The 19,499-nt window shown below is 31.0% G+C and overlaps 1 protein-coding gene across 4 annotated transcripts; it reads right to left on the reverse strand.

Annotated features, from left to right (window-relative positions):
- Positions 1–349: 349 nt before the first annotated feature.
- Positions 350–19,130, reverse strand: LOC145745151 (tripartite motif-containing protein 2-like). Of its 4 annotated transcripts, XM_082563151.1 has the most exons (15): positions 18,958–19,130; positions 17,028–17,085; positions 7,426–7,945; positions 5,927–6,061; positions 5,582–5,740; positions 4,804–4,932; positions 4,352–4,576; positions 3,603–3,716; positions 3,237–3,389; positions 2,521–2,738; positions 2,181–2,328; positions 1,901–2,069; positions 1,701–1,811; positions 1,248–1,418; positions 350–1,101 (listed from the first exon to the last, which is right to left on the reverse strand). In XM_082563151.1, the coding sequence occupies exons 3-15, from the start codon at positions 7,930–7,932 to the stop codon at positions 773–775; spliced, it is 2,568 nt and encodes an 855-aa protein (XP_082419277.1). In that variant the 5' UTR covers positions 7,933–7,945; positions 17,028–17,085; positions 18,958–19,130; the 3' UTR covers positions 350–772. The 4 variants fall into 4 exon arrangements, with proteins under 4 accessions (XP_082419277.1, XP_082419275.1, XP_082419276.1 ...); XM_082563149.1 differs by lacking the exons at positions 17,028–17,085; positions 18,958–19,130 and adding an exon at positions 12,945–13,048; XM_082563150.1 differs by lacking the exons at positions 17,028–17,085; positions 18,958–19,130 and adding an exon at positions 10,101–10,223 and having other exon boundaries at positions 1,248–1,382.
- Positions 19,131–19,499: the final 369 nt, after the last annotated feature.

Raw genomic sequence — 19,499 nt, forward strand, 5'->3', positions numbered from 1 at the left:
TTGTTTTTTTAAGGTTTCTGTTAAATGGATTTATAAAGTAGGTACTGTTAGAAGGTTATATATAATGCAAAGAAAAAAGGAGGCGATTCGGAGATACAAACTTCGACTTGAAATGTGAAAATCAAAGGAGTTGGTACTGTTTTTATATATATTTTATCCTCGATTTGTTTTAAATAAAACCTACCCAAATGTATGCACAGGAAAAGCACTTAAACCTTCCCAAATGTATGCACAGAGAAGTTACTTGTATATTTGGCTGCTTAAGAATTTATTATCCTTTAAAATACGATAAAGTTGTAGGCCAAAACCTACCGGAGTATCTATTTAAAAGCCCAGTCTCAAATTTTGGTTTCAAGGTTATTTTATTGATACGCTAGAAGTTAATAAGAAACAAAGATAAAAAATAAAACAAAAGCAAAACATCTTTACACAATTAGCCAACAAAACGAGCATAAAAATTACGCTATTACTTGAGATAGATATCCACGTGACCGCATTGACTTATCAAAATATCGGATTAAATCACGTGGTATTTTAAACTTTATACAACTTTTTTATAGGAAAGCGAAGCTCTTTCCTACAACTGTACATCTTTATTTGATTGTCAAAGCAATAGCAACAAATATATTTTGGCAAGTTTAAGACAAAACAAATCAATTTTTTTTTGTTCTTATAAAAGTTCCTCTCTCACTTGAAGAGCGTCTTTTTGTACACTTCTCTTGCATCCACTCCTACATTACGCAACATCTCACATAATTTATTAAAAGGAGAGTTATGATTCGTTGGCAATAACGATCGAGTTTTGATCCATTAGAGACGTTGTTTTTGCGTTGTACGACAATTTGCTGCTGGAATTACTGCTTAAACTTCCGTTGCTACCGTTAACTATGACATCATTAGGTATCATTTGTCCGTTTACTCCTGTTGAATGACCGTTGGACAATATTGCGTGGCCATTGGTCAATATAGGGGTTGGTGATATGGATGACTGCATTGAGGTTAAGTCACTATCGCTCGACGAAGATTTTTTGCTCGAAATAGATTTGCTTAGTTTTCTTTGCATGCTAGATGTCGCTATGGTGTTGTGAAAATCACCCGAACCTGAACGAAAAATAGAACGTTACGACTTTATGACCACCATCAACTTTATACTTTAAGTTTCCCAAAAAGACATGAAATATACTTTATATGGCAAAACACATTTATTTTTAGATATAAACATTTATAAATTATTTTAAATGCCTTACCTAAGTTGTCGTTTTCTTGCGAACCTGGCGAAGTCAACCACCACGAGACTTTGTTGCTAAGAAGGTTAGGAAAGTCGAACTGCCCGGCCATTTGCTCAAAATCTGGAATCATGGCCGCCGGTGAAATAATTTCGTCTAAGGAGGAAAAATTGGAACCGTGTGAGTTGTTGTCTACACGATAAAACAATACCAATAACTACTCTGTTGTAGGGTAAATACGTTAAGGTAAAACAGTCTTTTTATAGTTTTCGAATGGTTTGTGAATACATAAGTGTTTACTGTTATTTATAAGCAACATTATCTACGCGGTTCCTAAGATAACTATCTGTTATTACACTCTATGTGGATTATGTTAAGCATGTTGCCAAAAATGATACCCTTAAAGTGGTATGTGCTAACAATACTTAGTGTGTTTTACTCTATGTTTACAAAATATCTGTTAGCAACACTTACCTTTGCCAGGCAAGGAAAACACTTTAACCGACCAGCTATAATCTTCTGACAGAACCAATTTTCCGTTGTTTGTAAGGGAAATGCACCAAGGAAAATGCAAACTATCAGCACCTATTATATAATTACAAATCATTATTATTTATAAAAAAAATGTTAAATATTTTAACCCTTAATTTTTTAAACATGTTACTTAAACTTACCTGTAGCAAGATGACGTAGAAAGCAGCCATCCGGAGTAAATATATCGACTCTGTGGTTCCAACAATCCGCTACAAGAATGTTATCATTCTCATCTGTACAAACACCACGTGGTCCCTGGAACTGACCTCGTTCTGGTCCCTCTGCTCCGAAACTTAGCAGGAATTCACCCTAAAATATATTGGTAATTATATAAAAATGCTGGTAAAAGTATAAAAATAAGTGCCTACTTAAAAAATTTTTATAAACAGTCGCTCACTCGGATTTGAACCCGAGACCTACCTCAGCGGTAAACTTCTTCACGCTGCAGTCACCACCGTCCGACACAATAATGTTGTTCTGTGAGTCACATGCCACATACCTTGGTTCCACTAATTTACTTTCACCTTTGCCCTGTGAGCCAAACTGGGTCAACAGTTTACCCGAATCACTAAGAAATGTAAAATTAATTGGATTTAGTTTAGAGGGTTTAGGTTCGGAACCCAACGGTCGCAAATTTTTTTTATCAATGAATGTGTGTCTAAATTTAACCTTAACAAAAAAGCAAAATTGCAGTTTTAAACCCTTTAAAGTTAGATTATTAAAAAACAAACAATATAATATTGTCATGCCTTTAACTTACGTGTGAATAGATATCGTATGTTTTCCTACATCAGCTACCACTATTCTGTTCTCGGAGTTTACAGCAATACTTGAACAGTTGCCGAAAAATCCTTTTCCAAATCCTAGCACACTTTTGCCCTCATGCGTCCAAATATGAACTTGATCTTCACAACAAACTGCGATGTCGTCGTTGTTAAGAATTGCTATACCAGAAGGTTTACACATTCGTTTGTTAACCTAAATGTACAATGTAAGAATTTAGTTATGCTAATTTTCCATTATGCTAATTTACCATAGATTTTTGTAACTTTCAGTAGAAATTTAGTAAACGCGAAAATCAAATATCAAAATAACAATAATAAGAAATAAACGCTGGGTTTTTACAAACAAATTATGCTTGATAATGCTTTTAACGAAAATTGCCGACTAAAAGTAATTGGCTCTTGTTATTTAATTTTAAGCTTAGCGGAAATTTCTGTTACAGATTTAAAGGTCAGATTTACTTTAAAATAGTACGAACACATAGATACGATCTAACCTAACCTGCAACTATCTGCACGTGGAACAAATCGGCAAACAACAACCAATGGCATGAGGCAAAGGGCTGCTTTTATTAAATTAAAACCTTATGAATAAACCCAGCTGAGAAATTTCAATTGGTAAACCACGTTTTTTTCAAATCACACAAGTCAGGAATTACACAAGTCAAAAATTTTAAAATCACGTGACTTTTACCTCTGTGACGAAAGAATCTTTAAAATTGCCTCTTGGGTCGAATATTTGGATTTTAGCTCCATCATAATCAGCCGTTATAATCTCATTTACAGAGTTAATTGAAAGGTTTGGGGTGGATTCAAACTCTCCATCTCCAATACCTTGTTTGCCCAACTAAAATAACAAAAGATCAGATCAAGAAAATAAAATATAGTTTATTTTGTTTAATAAATGGTTTTAATATTTTAGTAATTTTATGAATGCCTAATATATCTCGTTTTAAAACAACAATATATTGTAAAGGTGTTGTGGCAGATTAAAATGCAACTTTCATGGCAATCTTGACCGGTATCTAGTGTAAGTATATTTTACCATTTAATTTTATACCTGTACTACAAGTTTAGTTTCTATTGAATCAATTCTTTGAACAACTTTTCCGTTTCTTCGAACTATCGTCCCCGCTTCATCGCTTGCACAGAATGCATCAAGTTGTTTTAAAACCTTTAATAAAAAACATAGTTTTACATAGAAAATGCTTTACCCGCTTTAAAGCATCCTTCTTCTTAGTTTTGTAAAGATATTGTAACCGGTTTAAAACTATTTTTAACCAAACATTTCCAAAAAAAGTTGACTTTTTATACCATTTTTCGAATATCTTTTAAAAAAACTTAGCAGAATTAAACAAAATATTCATAGGAGTTCTCGAAAAACTATGTTAAAATATTTCAGTAACTTGTAAGTACAAGCTTATTAGGTTGCAATTAGGAAATATTTTCAAAGTTAAAAAACGTAAGTATCTAATTAACTTGTGGGCCTGTAGCTTCAAAGTTGAAATTAAAAAATAAATTTTTCGCTTGACTTAACCACTGACAACTCCAATCCTAATGGTCTGAGTTTACGTGGTTTAAGTGGTTACTCTTTTTAAGGGGGCGAAATGAATTAATTTTAAAATGTGGTTTTTGAACAATAATTAAATGCCAATCAAGAAATTTGATTTTAAATTAAAAATAATTATAAAAATTCAGCAGTTGTGTGTATTAGACAGCTCTAAAATCTTTTTTAGACAAATCAAATTTATTTTTTGTCTTTTTTAAAAAATTCTTTAATTTTTTAATCCATAAATTCAATAAACTTACCTTATTAATGTGTTCTTCAAACGTGGTTTTTACTGTATTCAACATTCCCAGGTTGTTTCTAATAACTCTTACACTAGCGTCTGCATTTGTTTCAAATTGAACAACATTAGTTTGGTCGGTAGCGTGATATGTTTGTGCTGGATGTGTTTCAAGAAGTTGGTGTAATATTTGTGTCATTTGGTTGTTCAGTCCAAGGACTTCTTTGGGGGTTCCGTATTCTAAGACCTGTGAAAAAACAGTTTTTTTATGAAAAGTTCTATTGAGACTTAGTTTTTACTTTGTATTATGCATCTTATTGCTTTTTTAGAATTTTGAATTTAAGTTTTATAGGTTTAATAATTGCTTTTTTGCTTGTTATGTTTTAAAGCTGATTTTAACATTTTTTACTCATTTATTTATTTAATTAAACCCTGGTTCAATAAACAATTACTTTTAAATTTGTGTTAACTTACTTTGCGTGAAAACTCAGTGCAAGAAACCAACGAACTAAGTTGCATTTCCACCGAGTCTTCGTCAGCGTTAATGCTCTTTATCGCCATCGCGTGTCGGTTGTGGAGGTCGTCAACCAACTCTTGTTTTCGCTGTAAAGAAAATATTTTAATGGAAATTTTAACTTTTGGTAAACAATAATTAAATCTTAATGGTTCTGAAATAGTTGTATAGTTACATACTGGATCCTATCACAATAAATTACTTATAAGTATGTCAAGTAGTAATATCCGAAAGGAAGTGTTCTTAATTTTATTTAAATTCCCACATACAGATGTTTAACATTTACTCTTAAGCGTAATTGATCTAGAATTTTTAAATTACTATGTTCTTAAGTAAAGGTAATTATTATTAGTTTTCGCCTAGTAACGACACATATTTTTCAGAAATGACATTATCCGAAAAAAATGATTTTTTTTGTAACCTTCACGATTTAGAACGGACGGTCAAGGATTAAAATAACCTTACGACGTTAAAGCCGTTATTAAAGTCGCCAGCATTTAATATAAGGCTTGTAAATGTCGGATTAAAATGTTAAGGTGGCTGTAATAAGATGTTTATACTTCCGGTAATAACTACAAGTATGTGAAAAAGATGTAATAAGATGAAAATTAATTTTTTGACTCTAAACCAAATTTCATAGATACTCTTTATCAAAAAATTTGCTTTTTGCTATATATACTGAGTCTTACTTTACTTTAAAATTTAAAATTATAATTTTTTTTTTGTAAATATTTTTACCCTGTGGATTGTGTTTATAAAAGCTTCGCAAGTTTTTTCGATTTGTGCTTCAGCGCTATCTCGGTCATTCTTCTGCGTTTGTTTGATCTCTTTTAAACAGGTTTGTAATGTTCGTAAAACTTCTGCCTTTTCCTTGGCTGTTTTTAGGAGGTTTTCGATCTAAAAATTTAATTGGAATTCGTATAATTGAGTTGTTTTATTATAGAAAAATATTAATACATTGATTTATTTTGTGTAACATCAAAAATATAATAAAACACACATTTAAGAATGGACAAAATACCGAATTTAGATTAGAAATATATTTATTTGTCATAAGAAAAATAAGAAGTTTTTAGTTTTTACCTGGTGGCCTTGGTTATAAACTTCTTCTTTCAGCGAACACCTTCTATGCCTTGCATGTCCACATTCAACACATTCATGACATATTGGACATTGACATGACTGGCAATAAATCTTCGCAGCTTCTCCATCATGAATCTTTAAGTATATTAACATTAAATACATCTCAAACTAATGGTTCTATTGTACAAACCTATTAGATGATATAAATATACTTTTTGTATTTAGAATAACTTTTACATTTAAGTAAGTTACAGTTTACAAATATTATTAAGATGAATAATTTTTTATTAAATAAACCATTTAAATTGTTATAGGGTTTACTATATGTAGAGTTAGTAAAATTGCTTATTAAAAAAATTACCTAACAAAATTATTTTTGTACTTGTTAATTAAACAATTCTTGTTTGCCTAATTAGCAACTAAACCACCATAACCTTCTTCGCAAATATGGTTTCAATAACTAACTAACACAGATAAAACTCTTATCTGTTAAACAAACAATTCACTTCTAAAAAAATTATATTAAGCTTCCATTTGACGTCACAGTCACTTGATTGGTGTTTGTTTATGATTATGGTAAGTTTACTTGTTGTGCCCGCGTTTTTTTGGAATTTTGTTTGATTGTCAATCTGGTCTTTTTGACTAACGTATTTTAATTAAATTTTTGCGCTAAAACTTGAATATGTTTACTCAAAATTTACGCAAAATGCTTTATAGATTAATTTTAGGTTAACATAGATAATACTTAGGTTAAAATACAACGTGTTAATTATAATTGAATGTAATCTTACTTGTTGGTTAAACAAACTGTTAAATCACACATTCTAAGGGTGTATGCAACTCAAAATTTACGCAAAATGCTTTATAGAATAATTTTAGGTTAACATAGATAATACTTAGGTTAAAATACAACGTGTTAATTATAATTGAATGTAATCTTACTTGTTGGTTAAACAAACTGTTAAATCACACTTTCTAAGGGTGTATAATTTAACACTTACTGTCCAATTACAACACATGGTCGACAATTTAAGAATTAGATCACGAAGTGAGATTTTTAACACTAGTGTTGTGTGTTTAAACAATTAGACTTGTTTCCTAAATTATCCTGCTGCCAGTTTTACTTGTTATGTTTATTAGAATTGCTCAAATTATCTCTTTAACCAATCTGTTGTTTGTTTTTGTTATCTTTGAAGATCGTTTACCGAAAATAACGGAACGGATTTACGGCGTTTGGCCGAAAATCGTGATTTTTGAATTGATAAAAATTGGAGTTTTAAGGTTTGGCGATTTTATCTTGAAAGTTTGTCGTTTTAATTTGGGTTTGTTGCAATAACAATCGCATTTGCATACACAACAACGCGTTCCTTTTAAGAAGACGTCATTTAAAACTAAAAATAAACAATAAGTAGTTCAAGTAAATGCCTTGTTCAATTTCTACAACTGTACGGAGAAAAAATTAATATTTTTACACCACGCTAGAATGTTAAATGACGTACCATGCAGTATATCTTGGCTCGGCTTTTTAACTCTTGGTTGTGAATCCCCGACTCGAACTCCGAGAGTGAAACGATTTTGTGTCTTCTGGTAAGTTTTGTTCGAATATGCCAAGTTGAGCATTCTGAACATAAGAAATCGGTGCAATCTAAACATCGGGCAATCGCTGATTTTCTGTTATCGTGGTCGCAGGTGTCGCACAAGAGCGACGTCCCGTCTTTATCCTCACTTCGAATTTCTTTCACTGTTTTCAACATATCGGACATGCTTGAGATAAAAAAGTTATCCTTTAACGCGTAAATCCCCTCCTCAGCAAGGGGCTGAACTGACCGACATGTCGGGCAAGTCACTTCGGTCGTGTTTGGGGTCGTGTATTCCTCTAGGCAGTTCAGGCAAAACGTATGCTGGCAATTGAGGCTTTTCGGTCTCGTATAGGTTTCAAAACAAATCTGACATGTTAAAAACTCGTCGTTGATCTTAGTGAGAAGATCGATTGAACTTGCCATCATATGACCAGCAAATCTGTAAAACAAAGGATAAAAATCAGGATCGTAAAATATTTTTTTTGGCCGAAATCAAACGTATGTTTTCCCGCGGTTGTAAATTATTTTTGGACCCTAACCATTTGATGGTTTTGGTTGTAAAGTAATTTGTTTGTTAGTTTAAACTCATTTTTATGTCAAACAGTTTGCGTAACCTCAAAACAAGACCAATCTGTATAATTACATTAAGTCGTTCAGATTTTTAAGCAATAAAATAACTCTTTGATTATAATTTTTTTATTTTTGCGGTTGAAGAAATATTTGCACGTAATTTGTAATAATCTTCTAATATTAGTTTACAGATTAGCCAAAACAAACATAACCGTAATTGAAATTTAATGTTTTCTACGAACATACACAGACCATTAAATAGAAATTACACATATTAAGATAAACTGCCAGTTATGGCTAGACGGTGGTAAATTTCAGCGGTAAAATCAATGAAACGTAAACAAAGTTAGGCCGGACTTCGAATATATTCCCATGCGTTGATGTAACACCAAACCATGTTGCAATACATAAATGAGTCATTTTGTTATGATTTTATATGCAAATACGCGAAATTTGACAATGATTTTTTCTGTTTAAATAATAAAAACTCCTACAATACATAGAGAATACTAAAAGTTGTATTTTGAAAAAAAAAAACGGTTGAAATTAAAATTTTGTAGAGTTGACCTTTTAAATTCGAGGCTGCAGTTATTAACAAAACCCTGGGTGATAAAACTGACCTAATCGAGCGTAAACTTTTAAATTGTGTACGTTTTCGTTTCTAAAGGTTATTAGGATTATTTCCCCCAAAATATAGATCGATTAATAAAAAACCTTGTTGAAATTTTGTATTTACACGTTTAAAAATACTTGATCTAGCTTAAGTTGTCTACGAAACGTTCACGTGACCTTTATGACGTCACGGGGGTCACGTGACCTTGCAAGCACACCCACGCACATTTCTGGGCAAGGATTGTTGGCTTAATGTTAAGGGTGTAACTAGGGGGTACAAACCAGGATTTAAATTATCTTGAAATCTAGAAAATCTTAATCACATCACGTATGTAGAAAATCTGTTTTGAATTCCAGAAAACACAACTATTTTAAACGCGCGATATGGTTTGAAAAGTGCTGAAAGAATAAAAAGTAGAACATAAATTATGGCGTTACAAAATGAAGTTAACTTTTTATCCTGTTTTAGAAAAATTTTGCAAAAAAAAATAATTTAATTAAAATACTGTAATATTGTTGCGGCTTAAGGGTATTATTACAATTATTTTAAATGGTATTTGGGTTTAACTATAGTATTATAAGGTTAATTTAATGATCCAAATTACCATAATTTAAACCGCAATCATTAACTTAAAATTCTGAAAAAAAATCGATAATCTAAAAGTAGCCCCATTAATTTTTTAGGGGTATCAAAAGCTAGAAAATTGGCAAAAAATAATAACAACTTGAAAATTGGTTTTATTTGCTCAAGCAATTAGAAGTAGGTCGGTCAAATTCCAATGCAAATGTCACAATTGACATTCTTATGCGGCTTAGGCCACCGGAAAACGATTTTAAAACAAGTTTTTATGGGTGAGTTGGCCTAGACTGTACTTCAATAAAAAGATCAGTTAAATATTATGCTCGTTTGAGGCAAAATGCTACGCACTGTATCCTATGTTTAGCCTATAAATAGGCAATGTTATCCAAAACACAGCAATTTAGGAGCTTTATGTAGAACACAACAATGTTTCTCTGTACGGGTGGTGGTTTAAATTGTATATGCATAACACAGCGGTCAGTTTACAGTAATGACAGACTAGTTTATCCGCCAACATTATTGCGGTTCCGTTTTAACGAGATTTGGAAACATGATACATGAATAGATTATATTCAAATGCTGCAAAAATGAATGCGTCAAAATTTCCTGTAAACTCGTAAGTGCATGAACTTTAAATATTTGTACTGCCAATCAAATTTTTGGAGAAAAAACTGGTTTTGCAATTTTTTAACATTACCACGAAACTTGCAAATAACTTAACTTGAATTGTATTTGTAAAAAACACACATAACTAGGTACACATTAGACATAAAAGAGTCGTTATGGGGTACTTACAAATTCCATAATTAACGAATTAAATTCTAACCGTTACCTGATGTTTTCCTTGAAAATGTTATAGTCAGGTACGGAAAGGGATTTCGTTCTTGCTGGACTCATCAGTGCAATTTAGATTGCACACAATTTTCACTATTATTATTTTTACTAACTTTTAGCTAAAATATTCAATCAATTTTGTTTACATCTTTTAAAAACTTTAATAAATTTGTCGCAAACTGCAAATAAATTTCCTCCTAATTACGAAAAAATTAACTTTCTAACGATTTTGTCAATTTTGTAGACTAACTGCTACTATAGCTTTAAATTTTTGCGCTAATTTGCTAACTAACCTATATACACTAGTAAGTTACGAATGGTTGGCAATAAAGTGTTATGCCCTAACTTTACAGCCACTCAATTAAGTTTATTTGTTTTGAACGCTTGATAAAATCTCTAAGTTTCAAGACTATTTGCAATTTCATGCTTCGCACAACTTCATTTTTCTCGCACAACTTCAACTACTAACAGCCCATAACTTTATGATTTTAACACTAACAGCTTCTGTAACCGTGGGGTAACAACTAACGCCAGCACCCAATTACAAAAATGTTAACAAGTTTGTAATTGCGAAATTTTGCTGATTTTAACTCGACACTCCAACTTTTAATTCACACTCTATATAGTCTATATATAAGTACCTAGTAGCGTAAACTCCAAACCGTGACGTCATAAACAGGGAATTTTGATTAAATAGAGCAGACCGTGAATAAATGAAATTTAAAATAACAAGCAATCTTGTTATTGGGTTACCAGCGATGTTGTTATCTTTTCTATATTAACCGCAACTCTAGGATAAAATATTTACAGTCCGAAGCGACGTTTATTAATTTCAACTAAGAAAAATGCCGCGTTTTTTTAATTAAAAAATTTTCAGAAAAATTGTTGTATTCAAATTTAATTTGCTCAGGCAAAGCGCCAAATGAAATTTTTTACAAAAATTACTCTAGCAAAGCACTTAATATTTACAAAATACATTTTGATATGCTGAAATTGCTATTATTCTTACACTTATTTACCTATATGCTTATAGCCTACGATGACTCTTAAACATTTTGAATAATTGAGATTAAATTGACTGGTTATCGCACTTTGTAATCGGCGCAAAAAACAGCGATCATTTACCGCAGGATCGTGCAAAATTCCCCGGTCTCTTTTTAATAGTTTAAACAACAACTAACTGTCGTTCTAATCTTAAGTTGATCTGACTTTGTGCTGACCTCTTCTTTAAGAAATTAACCTTATTTTGTTGTTCCTAAAACTTGATTTTATCAGTTTTTGGGTTAAGTGATTAATATGTTTTTTGTGTAACTTGCATACTATACTTTCTCTGCTTCATCAAAAACAAAACACTTTTGTTATATTCGTGAGAGATTCACGTATAGTTTTAACCTTGAGCATTATTCTGCAGCTGCTATAGGTGGCACTTGTCTAAATTGAAACCTCAAATTTACTTGAAAAATTTGGCCAACCCAAGTTAAGCCTTTTTCCTATTGTCATTGCCAACCTTTGATTCCCACTCTTTCTCTTTCTCCTTCCACTTTTTCCTCCTCTCTTCTCTTTCTTACCCACCTCAAAAATGTTATGGTCAGTGCTCAACGAAAGACCAGGCTAATGATACACTAACTGGTTTTGATAGCTAGCTTTGGTGCTTTATTGTCGCAAAAGTAAATATTTATTCTTTTATTATAACGTGACTTAACGTACATCTGGTCGCAATTGTCAATCGACTGTAATAAACAGTTATGTCTGTCTAAAACGCATTTGTTGAAATAAATCATTTTTTGCTAGAAAAAAAATATTTTTTAGTCTTTTTTACATTTCATTCTCAACCTAAAATTTTGCCCCAATATTTGCAATAATTTAGTAAAACTTAGGGTAATCTTTTACTCCAAAATGAGCCCAAAATAGCGCTGCAACGGCGTACATTTAATACTGATGATGTTCATTTTTCGCCGCCTATTTCAGTGATGTTGACCTATTCGCATTCAAGCAAAACTTCAAAGGTAATTTTGTCCGCCAAGGGCCAGCAAGTACTATTATGATATCACATTACCGCGAGGCTCTTTTCATGGTGTTTTCTATTTAAAAACATTGCATGTGGTTTGATTTTGCATTTAGTATTGCGCCGTAACAATTCCTAACGTTTGCCAGTATGTTACGGGTTAAAAACCTCGCATTTTTACAGATGTGTTCTCGTAACAATACCTCATTGTTATGTCACAGTTCTTATTTATGACCAGAAAAGTTACGACTGCTATATCAGAACGTAAATCTGAAAATGTTGTTTATTTTTACTAGAAGGGCTAAATCAATTTGACATCCGAACGGTTCAGATTAAATCGGTTTTAATTCTGACAAATCTTAGATAGAAAGCCGAATTTAAATACTTCCTAGACGTTGAAATTTCGCTTAAAGACCACACAGACGACGTAGCGAATATGCGAACGTAACAACGGGTGTTAACACGTCATAATATAAACAAAACAATTAGAAAGAAGGTCGATAAATTGTTAGTAAACAGATATTTGTAACTTATTAAAAATACTTAATAATTTTTTCTCAATTTTTTGTTTTTTTCATGAACTGAATTATTTTTATTATTTTTTTTATACAAATCTTAGTCAAGTGGTATCCATATCATAATAATATGAATATCTAAATGAAACGGTTTTTAACGAAAATGTTTAAAAATTTTACATTTTTCCACCCCAAACATTGTTTTTACTCTTTTCTTTTGGTTTAACATTACTATGCTTGTGTTTTTTTTCTGGGTTGATGTTTGTAAGTTAGTACTTACCTTATTAATTAAATAAAATTGTTTTGTCCAAAAAGTGTTTACCTTTCGTCGTCTTCTTCGTCCAAACTACAAAGCTCTCGCATTCCGTTCATTTTCAACATTTTTATTAGTTTTTACTCTTATTCTATTAACCACTCTTTAAAACACTATTAGAAGGTTAATTTGAATTTTCATATATTTGCGTCTAAATTTTCGACAATTTGTCCAAACTACTTTTTAAATAAGTATCAAGTTAAAAAAACGACTAGTTCGAAAACTCTGCAATTTGCTAAACCTAATAAAAACTTAACACTTTAACTCTAATCCCTTTTTTAAACAATAAGTTCTTATTTAAGCGGTTACCACAATTACTTTAAATAGGAAATTTAAACATTTGTAACACGAATTTGCGCAATAAATAGCCAAGCATTTTATGCCAATGATTATGCCGCTGATACTTTAACAACGCTAAAAACCTTTTTAACAACGTTTAAAAATGCACAACCAATTAACAAATTTCTAAAGAATTGCAATTTTGCACTTGAATATACAAATTCAAATTTTTTTTTTTCACTGTGTATCTATCTACCTTGAAAACTTATATGTCACAACATGAGTAATCGACAACCAAGACTAAAAGTTTTAACCCAAAACACGAAGCCCAAAGGCGTATCCTAAAAATACTTTAACACTAAAAAGCATTGTCTTGCTAACCTATGACGTAATTAGGGATGACATAATGGTTGTTAGGCATCGATTATGGTTGTTGTTATGTAATTTAATCGCTAATGCGCTGCAGCGTTTGCAGTAATTTAAAATCATCTTAGTTTTTTTCAAATTTGTGCCCAAAACAATTTGAAAAATAATTTTTTAGCACGATAATGTTGGTTAAGGTGTCCAACATAAATGGTTTAGTGTTTTTTAAAGAATTCATATTTTAAACCTTTTACTTGTCGTTTTAAAAAAATTCCTACCTTTAAAAATTGTAAAAAAAATTTTGTGTCCGAAGTTTAGAATTACTAAATTGCGGGGATAATTTAATCCCTACCAACTGCAAGGACTGTTTATTTTGTAATATAATAAAACAACAACATATTGTACCGCAAGCGACTCTTAAAATATTTTTTTCTATTATGTTTATCCCACTTATTAAAATAATAATCTTGTAAACTCGCTAAGTTTTAGACAGATTTTTAAGTTCTATGATGTTTTATACTAACTACCTTTAGTTGAACTGTCATACAACAAATGTATTACGCTCTTTAGCATTTTATCCTTTCTTTAGAAGATCGTTTTGCCTGAGCGCTCCCAACCAATCAGCGCATTGCAGTCACCCAAAATAAAGGTGACGTCATTTTTATTGCTGACTGGGTAGTTGGAGAAAAGTTAAAAACGATTTAATCCCATTCGGTTAACGCAACCTTTTACATTAAACTACTTAGCAGTTTTAAAATATAACAAAAAAAACAGACGACAACATCGTAACTATGGCAACGGTATCTTAAAAATTGGAAGACAGAAAAAAATTTTTTTTTTCCATTTTTTACAAATTTTTGTCGAAAAGTGTCCATGCCTGTCATGTTTTAATTTGCGTGAAATTTCGAGGAAATGTCGCTGCAAAAAGTCAGGAAACCAAAGTTACCACGGTTCAGCTAATCCAACTAAAACGAAGTCTTTGTTGAAAGTATAACCTTGTTGCACCTTGCTTTATAACAAGACAAAACATATTTTACCGTGTTCCAAAACACACAAAAATCCACAGGTTTACTTGGCCTTGTGAGCAGCCAAACAGTTGATTTGAGTGTTCTGTTTTTATATTGTTGATACTTGCAAAATAATAGCGTCAAATAGTTGTGGCAAGGGTTCTTTTAAATGTTTTAATATTTTGACAAGACTTCAAAGTAAAAATTGATATTTGAAATTGATGAATGTTACAGTCGACTTGGGAGGTAAATCGAATCACTGCTTTGTTTGTTTTTAATTTCGAATTTCGAATTTAATTTTGACGGAAACACAAAAAAAGTCAAATTTTTAAACGTTCACATCAATTCCAAATGCTATTTTAAACGACAGAAAATTCTAGAAAATTCTTTTTATTTTAGAAAACTCTTGTAATGATGCTTATAAGCGTGTGTGCCTAATATATGCTGGCTTATTTTTATCCGAATCTAGTTAGCGCAATTGTCAAGTACCTGAGATATCCGGTTACTGAATGCGCACGCAATTGTGCAGTCGTCAACAAGTTACCATGACGACCAATTCGTGGGGTCATGACCTCTGTGTATTAAATTGCTTTGGTAAACCGAACATAAAAGAGTTAAGTATAAGTAAACAGAAAGCAAAAAACATTAAAAAATTATTTGCGTTAAAAGAAACGCCTTTTTACTGCATAGGTGGTTTTTGTCTGTAATTATAAGTTGCATAATATTATAAAAGATGGCTACAAGATGGTTAAGTTCTCATTTTGGATTTAATTTTTTTACTAACCTCTATCACCATCTAGCGGCGATTTGATTTACTACGTTTATCTCAAAGTATAATTTCTGATGAAGGCGAAATATTATAACAAATCAAAAAACTACAACACATCACCAATATTTTATACACACATCATTTGTGATATTTATTATTATATTAATCACTCCCTAATTAATATAATAATAAATCAATAGAAATAACAATAAGACTACTGTTATAAAATTGATTTGCCGCGCTTCCAAAAATAAATTCAATTTTAAACGTTGGGGAACAAGAATTTGAGAAGCGGCAAATTTGTTAAGGCGTGTTTTAAACAAATCGAATTAAATTTAGTCAACTTCACCAACTACTAGGAAAAAGGTGTTACGTTTAAACACTTGCAAGGCCCCTGTGTAGATTCTTATCTTCTATAAACCGTTTACAGAGTTGAAAGTTTGATCGATTAGTTTGTGAAATTGTAACAAGCGTTACTAAGCCTGTGCGATCTTGCGTCACGCCTTGCATTTGCTGTCACCTTGCGGTTGGAATTAATCGAAAGATCAAACGATCTTGCACGGTAAGACGCATGTCTCAGTCGTCAGATATTTATCAATTGCCCAAAAATGTGGTTTCAAGGCCAAAATCTAAGATTGTGGTATGTAAGGTCCCAGGTTTAAATCGCACCGGAGGTATGCCGCTTAAAAGATCTATTCTTAATTAAATCACTGATAACGACTTAAACTTTTTTAATAATGAGAATGAGACTACATTTAATTGTAAAAATTGTTTAAATTCTCTCGTGTGGATTAAATATGTTGCAACATGCATTTGGTCAATAAACGAGATAAATTGTGCGTCATTTAGTTACAAGTCGTGACTTCAAGCTTGTCGAAGGTTATCATTATCCCATAATGATTGTGACCTTTCTATACCAAGCCTCGTGATTGCCTTGTAGTCTAACGCTAACACAAGGGACGGAAGTGTACACAGTTTAAAAGAATGTTCGCTCGTGTTCCGCAGCCAAGGTTTACTCGCTCGCTGCAAAATTTCGGTTTTAACATCTTTTGTTTCAGCGTAAATAGGCTGTGGGACGTGACGAGGCGCTGGTATTTGCTGGCCCGAGGGTGCAAGCGCATCTATACATCAAGCCTAAGTTGGCCCGCGTTAAAAAATTTGCGAGGAATTGCTTTATCTGTGCTAATTTGCGCTTAACCATCAACTACACGGCTAAGTAGTCGGCCGAATTTTTCGAGTTTTTTCGACCGGATATGCCCGAGGGGGGATCAATATTTCTGTGAAGCCTTCTATTGTTTAAGTTTGTGTAATAGTCTTGTATTAACGCAACCTCTTACTCATTATTATGATCCAGGCGCTTACGGATTATTCAATTTAAAGGCTGAATAGATTCTTTGTTGGATTTGTCTGTTTGTAAATAATCGATAAAACACTCAAACTTTGCGTTTGAAGTTTTGTTGTTTTTATCCAAATGTTAACGACAGGGAGCGTTCGACAATTGTTTATGTTAACGGGGAGGTGTAGGTAGGGTTCAATACACATACAAAGGTGGGCAGTTATGCGTAAAATACTCAGTGTAAATGTTAGTAAACAAAATTATTTTTTACAATTATTTTAAACAAGTTATAAATTACTTTAACACATTTAAACTTTTGTAAAAAGGGCAACGCTTACCACAATATATATACTTTAGTCTTTTCCTTTATTTTGTGTTTCTTCGCTTCGACTGCTTCTAAATTTAAAATCACATTTAAATTTGTGAGTGCAATTTCAAGGAATCAGTTGTTGTCAAATACTATTGATTCATGTGTTTTGTCACGTATATAGGGTTTTAATACACATTACCAATCCACGAGTATATCAAATTCACGGGGCATATATTTAGAACTTTTTATCATGATTCTAAAATTGATTTTTTTTATTTTCAAATAAAATTATTCTCGTGTAATACTACTTAAAATTAAGGCAAAAACTTAGTTTTAAAATCCTCAGCTTGGTTAATTTAATGCTTTACAATTACAAAAGGGTTTTGTAGGTTGTTTGTTGTTAGAATATGAATAATACCTTTTATCTTGTAAAAAAATTGGAATAATTAGATTTAAATTCCTCGGTTATAATTTTTGCGAATTAGGGATTTAGGATTAGCCAGTGACGCCAACTTACTCTGGTGTGGCAATAAAGTTTAATCCTTAACTTTTACACGCTCACCGGAAGCACAATATACAATAAAGTTTTTTTATACGTCAGCGTATTTTTTAACGTTTATATTTTAAGGTGTGTCACCTATTAATTATAATGATAAGGTAAACAAATTACTTATACTTTTATTATATTATTAATAGTCTTTATATTTATATCTATTATTACAATTTTAACGCAATGTTATAATATTTGTACATTTTTAATTAAGCTAAGTTTTTTTGTTACTATAAAATTTCATATTAAAGCTAATTAATTTTTAGGTTTTTTTAACGAATACCTCGCAGCGTTTTATAATCTACATTCTTATAAACAAGAGTTAACCAAAGGTATTTTTATCATTAAAAAATTACGGATTTACAAATAAGCAAAATTACAAGTTAAACCTAAAAAGTTTAATACCTTTAATATTAATTCATTAGTAAATAAGCATTAGGTGCGCAAGTATTAATAAATATCGAAGTCTAGACAACGACTTACACAACAATACATTTCAACTTGTCCTCAATTGTATAGATTATATATCACATCAACTAATATACAACGTCTAGACCTTACCTTGCAAATATTTTAAAGCAAAACCATAGAATTTATAACTTTTATTTAAAAACATTGAATTTTATATTTTGGGTTTTGAAATCGGACGCAAAAACGCCGCTTCAGCCGGAAACTAAAAGTAAGTTCTGTCGCGAATAAGAGATATAACATTGGATTACTAGGCCACCATTAAAGGTACAGTCATTCAAGTGTAATCATAGTTTTCTTTGTAACTTAAGGAAGTCGAAAAATTGAATGTAACTTTTAGTAAACATGTGCCCAGAAAATTTAAGTTTAAGTCGTAAAAAAACAAAATTTTTGTTAACTTAAAATTAAGTTAAAATAAACTTAAATTTTACTATGATAATTTAAAATTTAAATAAATATTTTTAAAGATTAGCTTTTGCTGAAATTAATATTCAATTCTGCCACATTATTATTGTATTTATCTTTAAATCTGGCCTCTGTAAATAAACCTAATTTCCTACTTTTAAAGGAACATGCTTTTGCCTTTGTTTTAATATTAAAAACGGTCTACATCTTAAAGATAATCAAACCCGATAAAATGCCAAAGTAAATAATCAAACCGTAAAGTTTCAGAAAACATATTTTAAGCAGAAATTTAAAGGCAATTTATATGGTAATGCCATAGTAATGTGTTTAAATTAAATTCAAGTTATTCCTTCTAATACAAAGTGATATATGCTTTATACTGTTGTTTATATAGAGAGAATATATATGTATTTAAACGTCTTAAAATACCCCATAAAATACCCCAACATACATTATAAATTATACTTTTTTTTACTTTAAATTTCACATTAATTTTTAAATATTTTATTTATAAAAACTTAAATTAATATTTTACCTTATTTGGATTTTTCACCTTTTTTTCTCCCTTTACGATACTTGATATTCACGTAGATTTTAAGTAATTAAACCAGCTTTAATTTAAGTGCATACAACTTATTTTATACGTGTTTTTTTTCGGAGAAATTAACTTTATAATTTAACGTTACTAACTATGATATTATTAGATTCTTAAAATCTGTAAAATATTATATTTATTTTAAAGAAAATAATTAATCGAACTTTAATATTTTTACACCTTTTTTTAAATAAAATGGCCTTTTTTATTTTTTAGAGATTATATTTTTAACATACTGTTTAACCTTTTCATTATTACATGTTTAGCTATCGCCTGTCTAGGTCCGCAAAGTGAAAATTCTTGATTATTTTGTAATCAAAGCGAAAACAATCTGGTCTAGTGTTATCCAATAATAAATAATCGTTTCAATAACCTTTAACTTTGATTCTGTATAGATATACCTTTGTCCGTATTTATATAGAGCTCTTTAAACACAATACAAGCGTTTGTGCTTTAAAAATTGATGACAGATTACTAAAGAA

Source organism: Corella eumyota, chromosome 3 (assembly GCF_963082875.1).
Source record: "Corella eumyota chromosome 3, kaCorEumy4.1, whole genome shotgun sequence".
Classification (NCBI taxonomy): Eukaryota; Metazoa; Chordata; class Ascidiacea; order Phlebobranchia; family Corellidae; genus Corella; species Corella eumyota.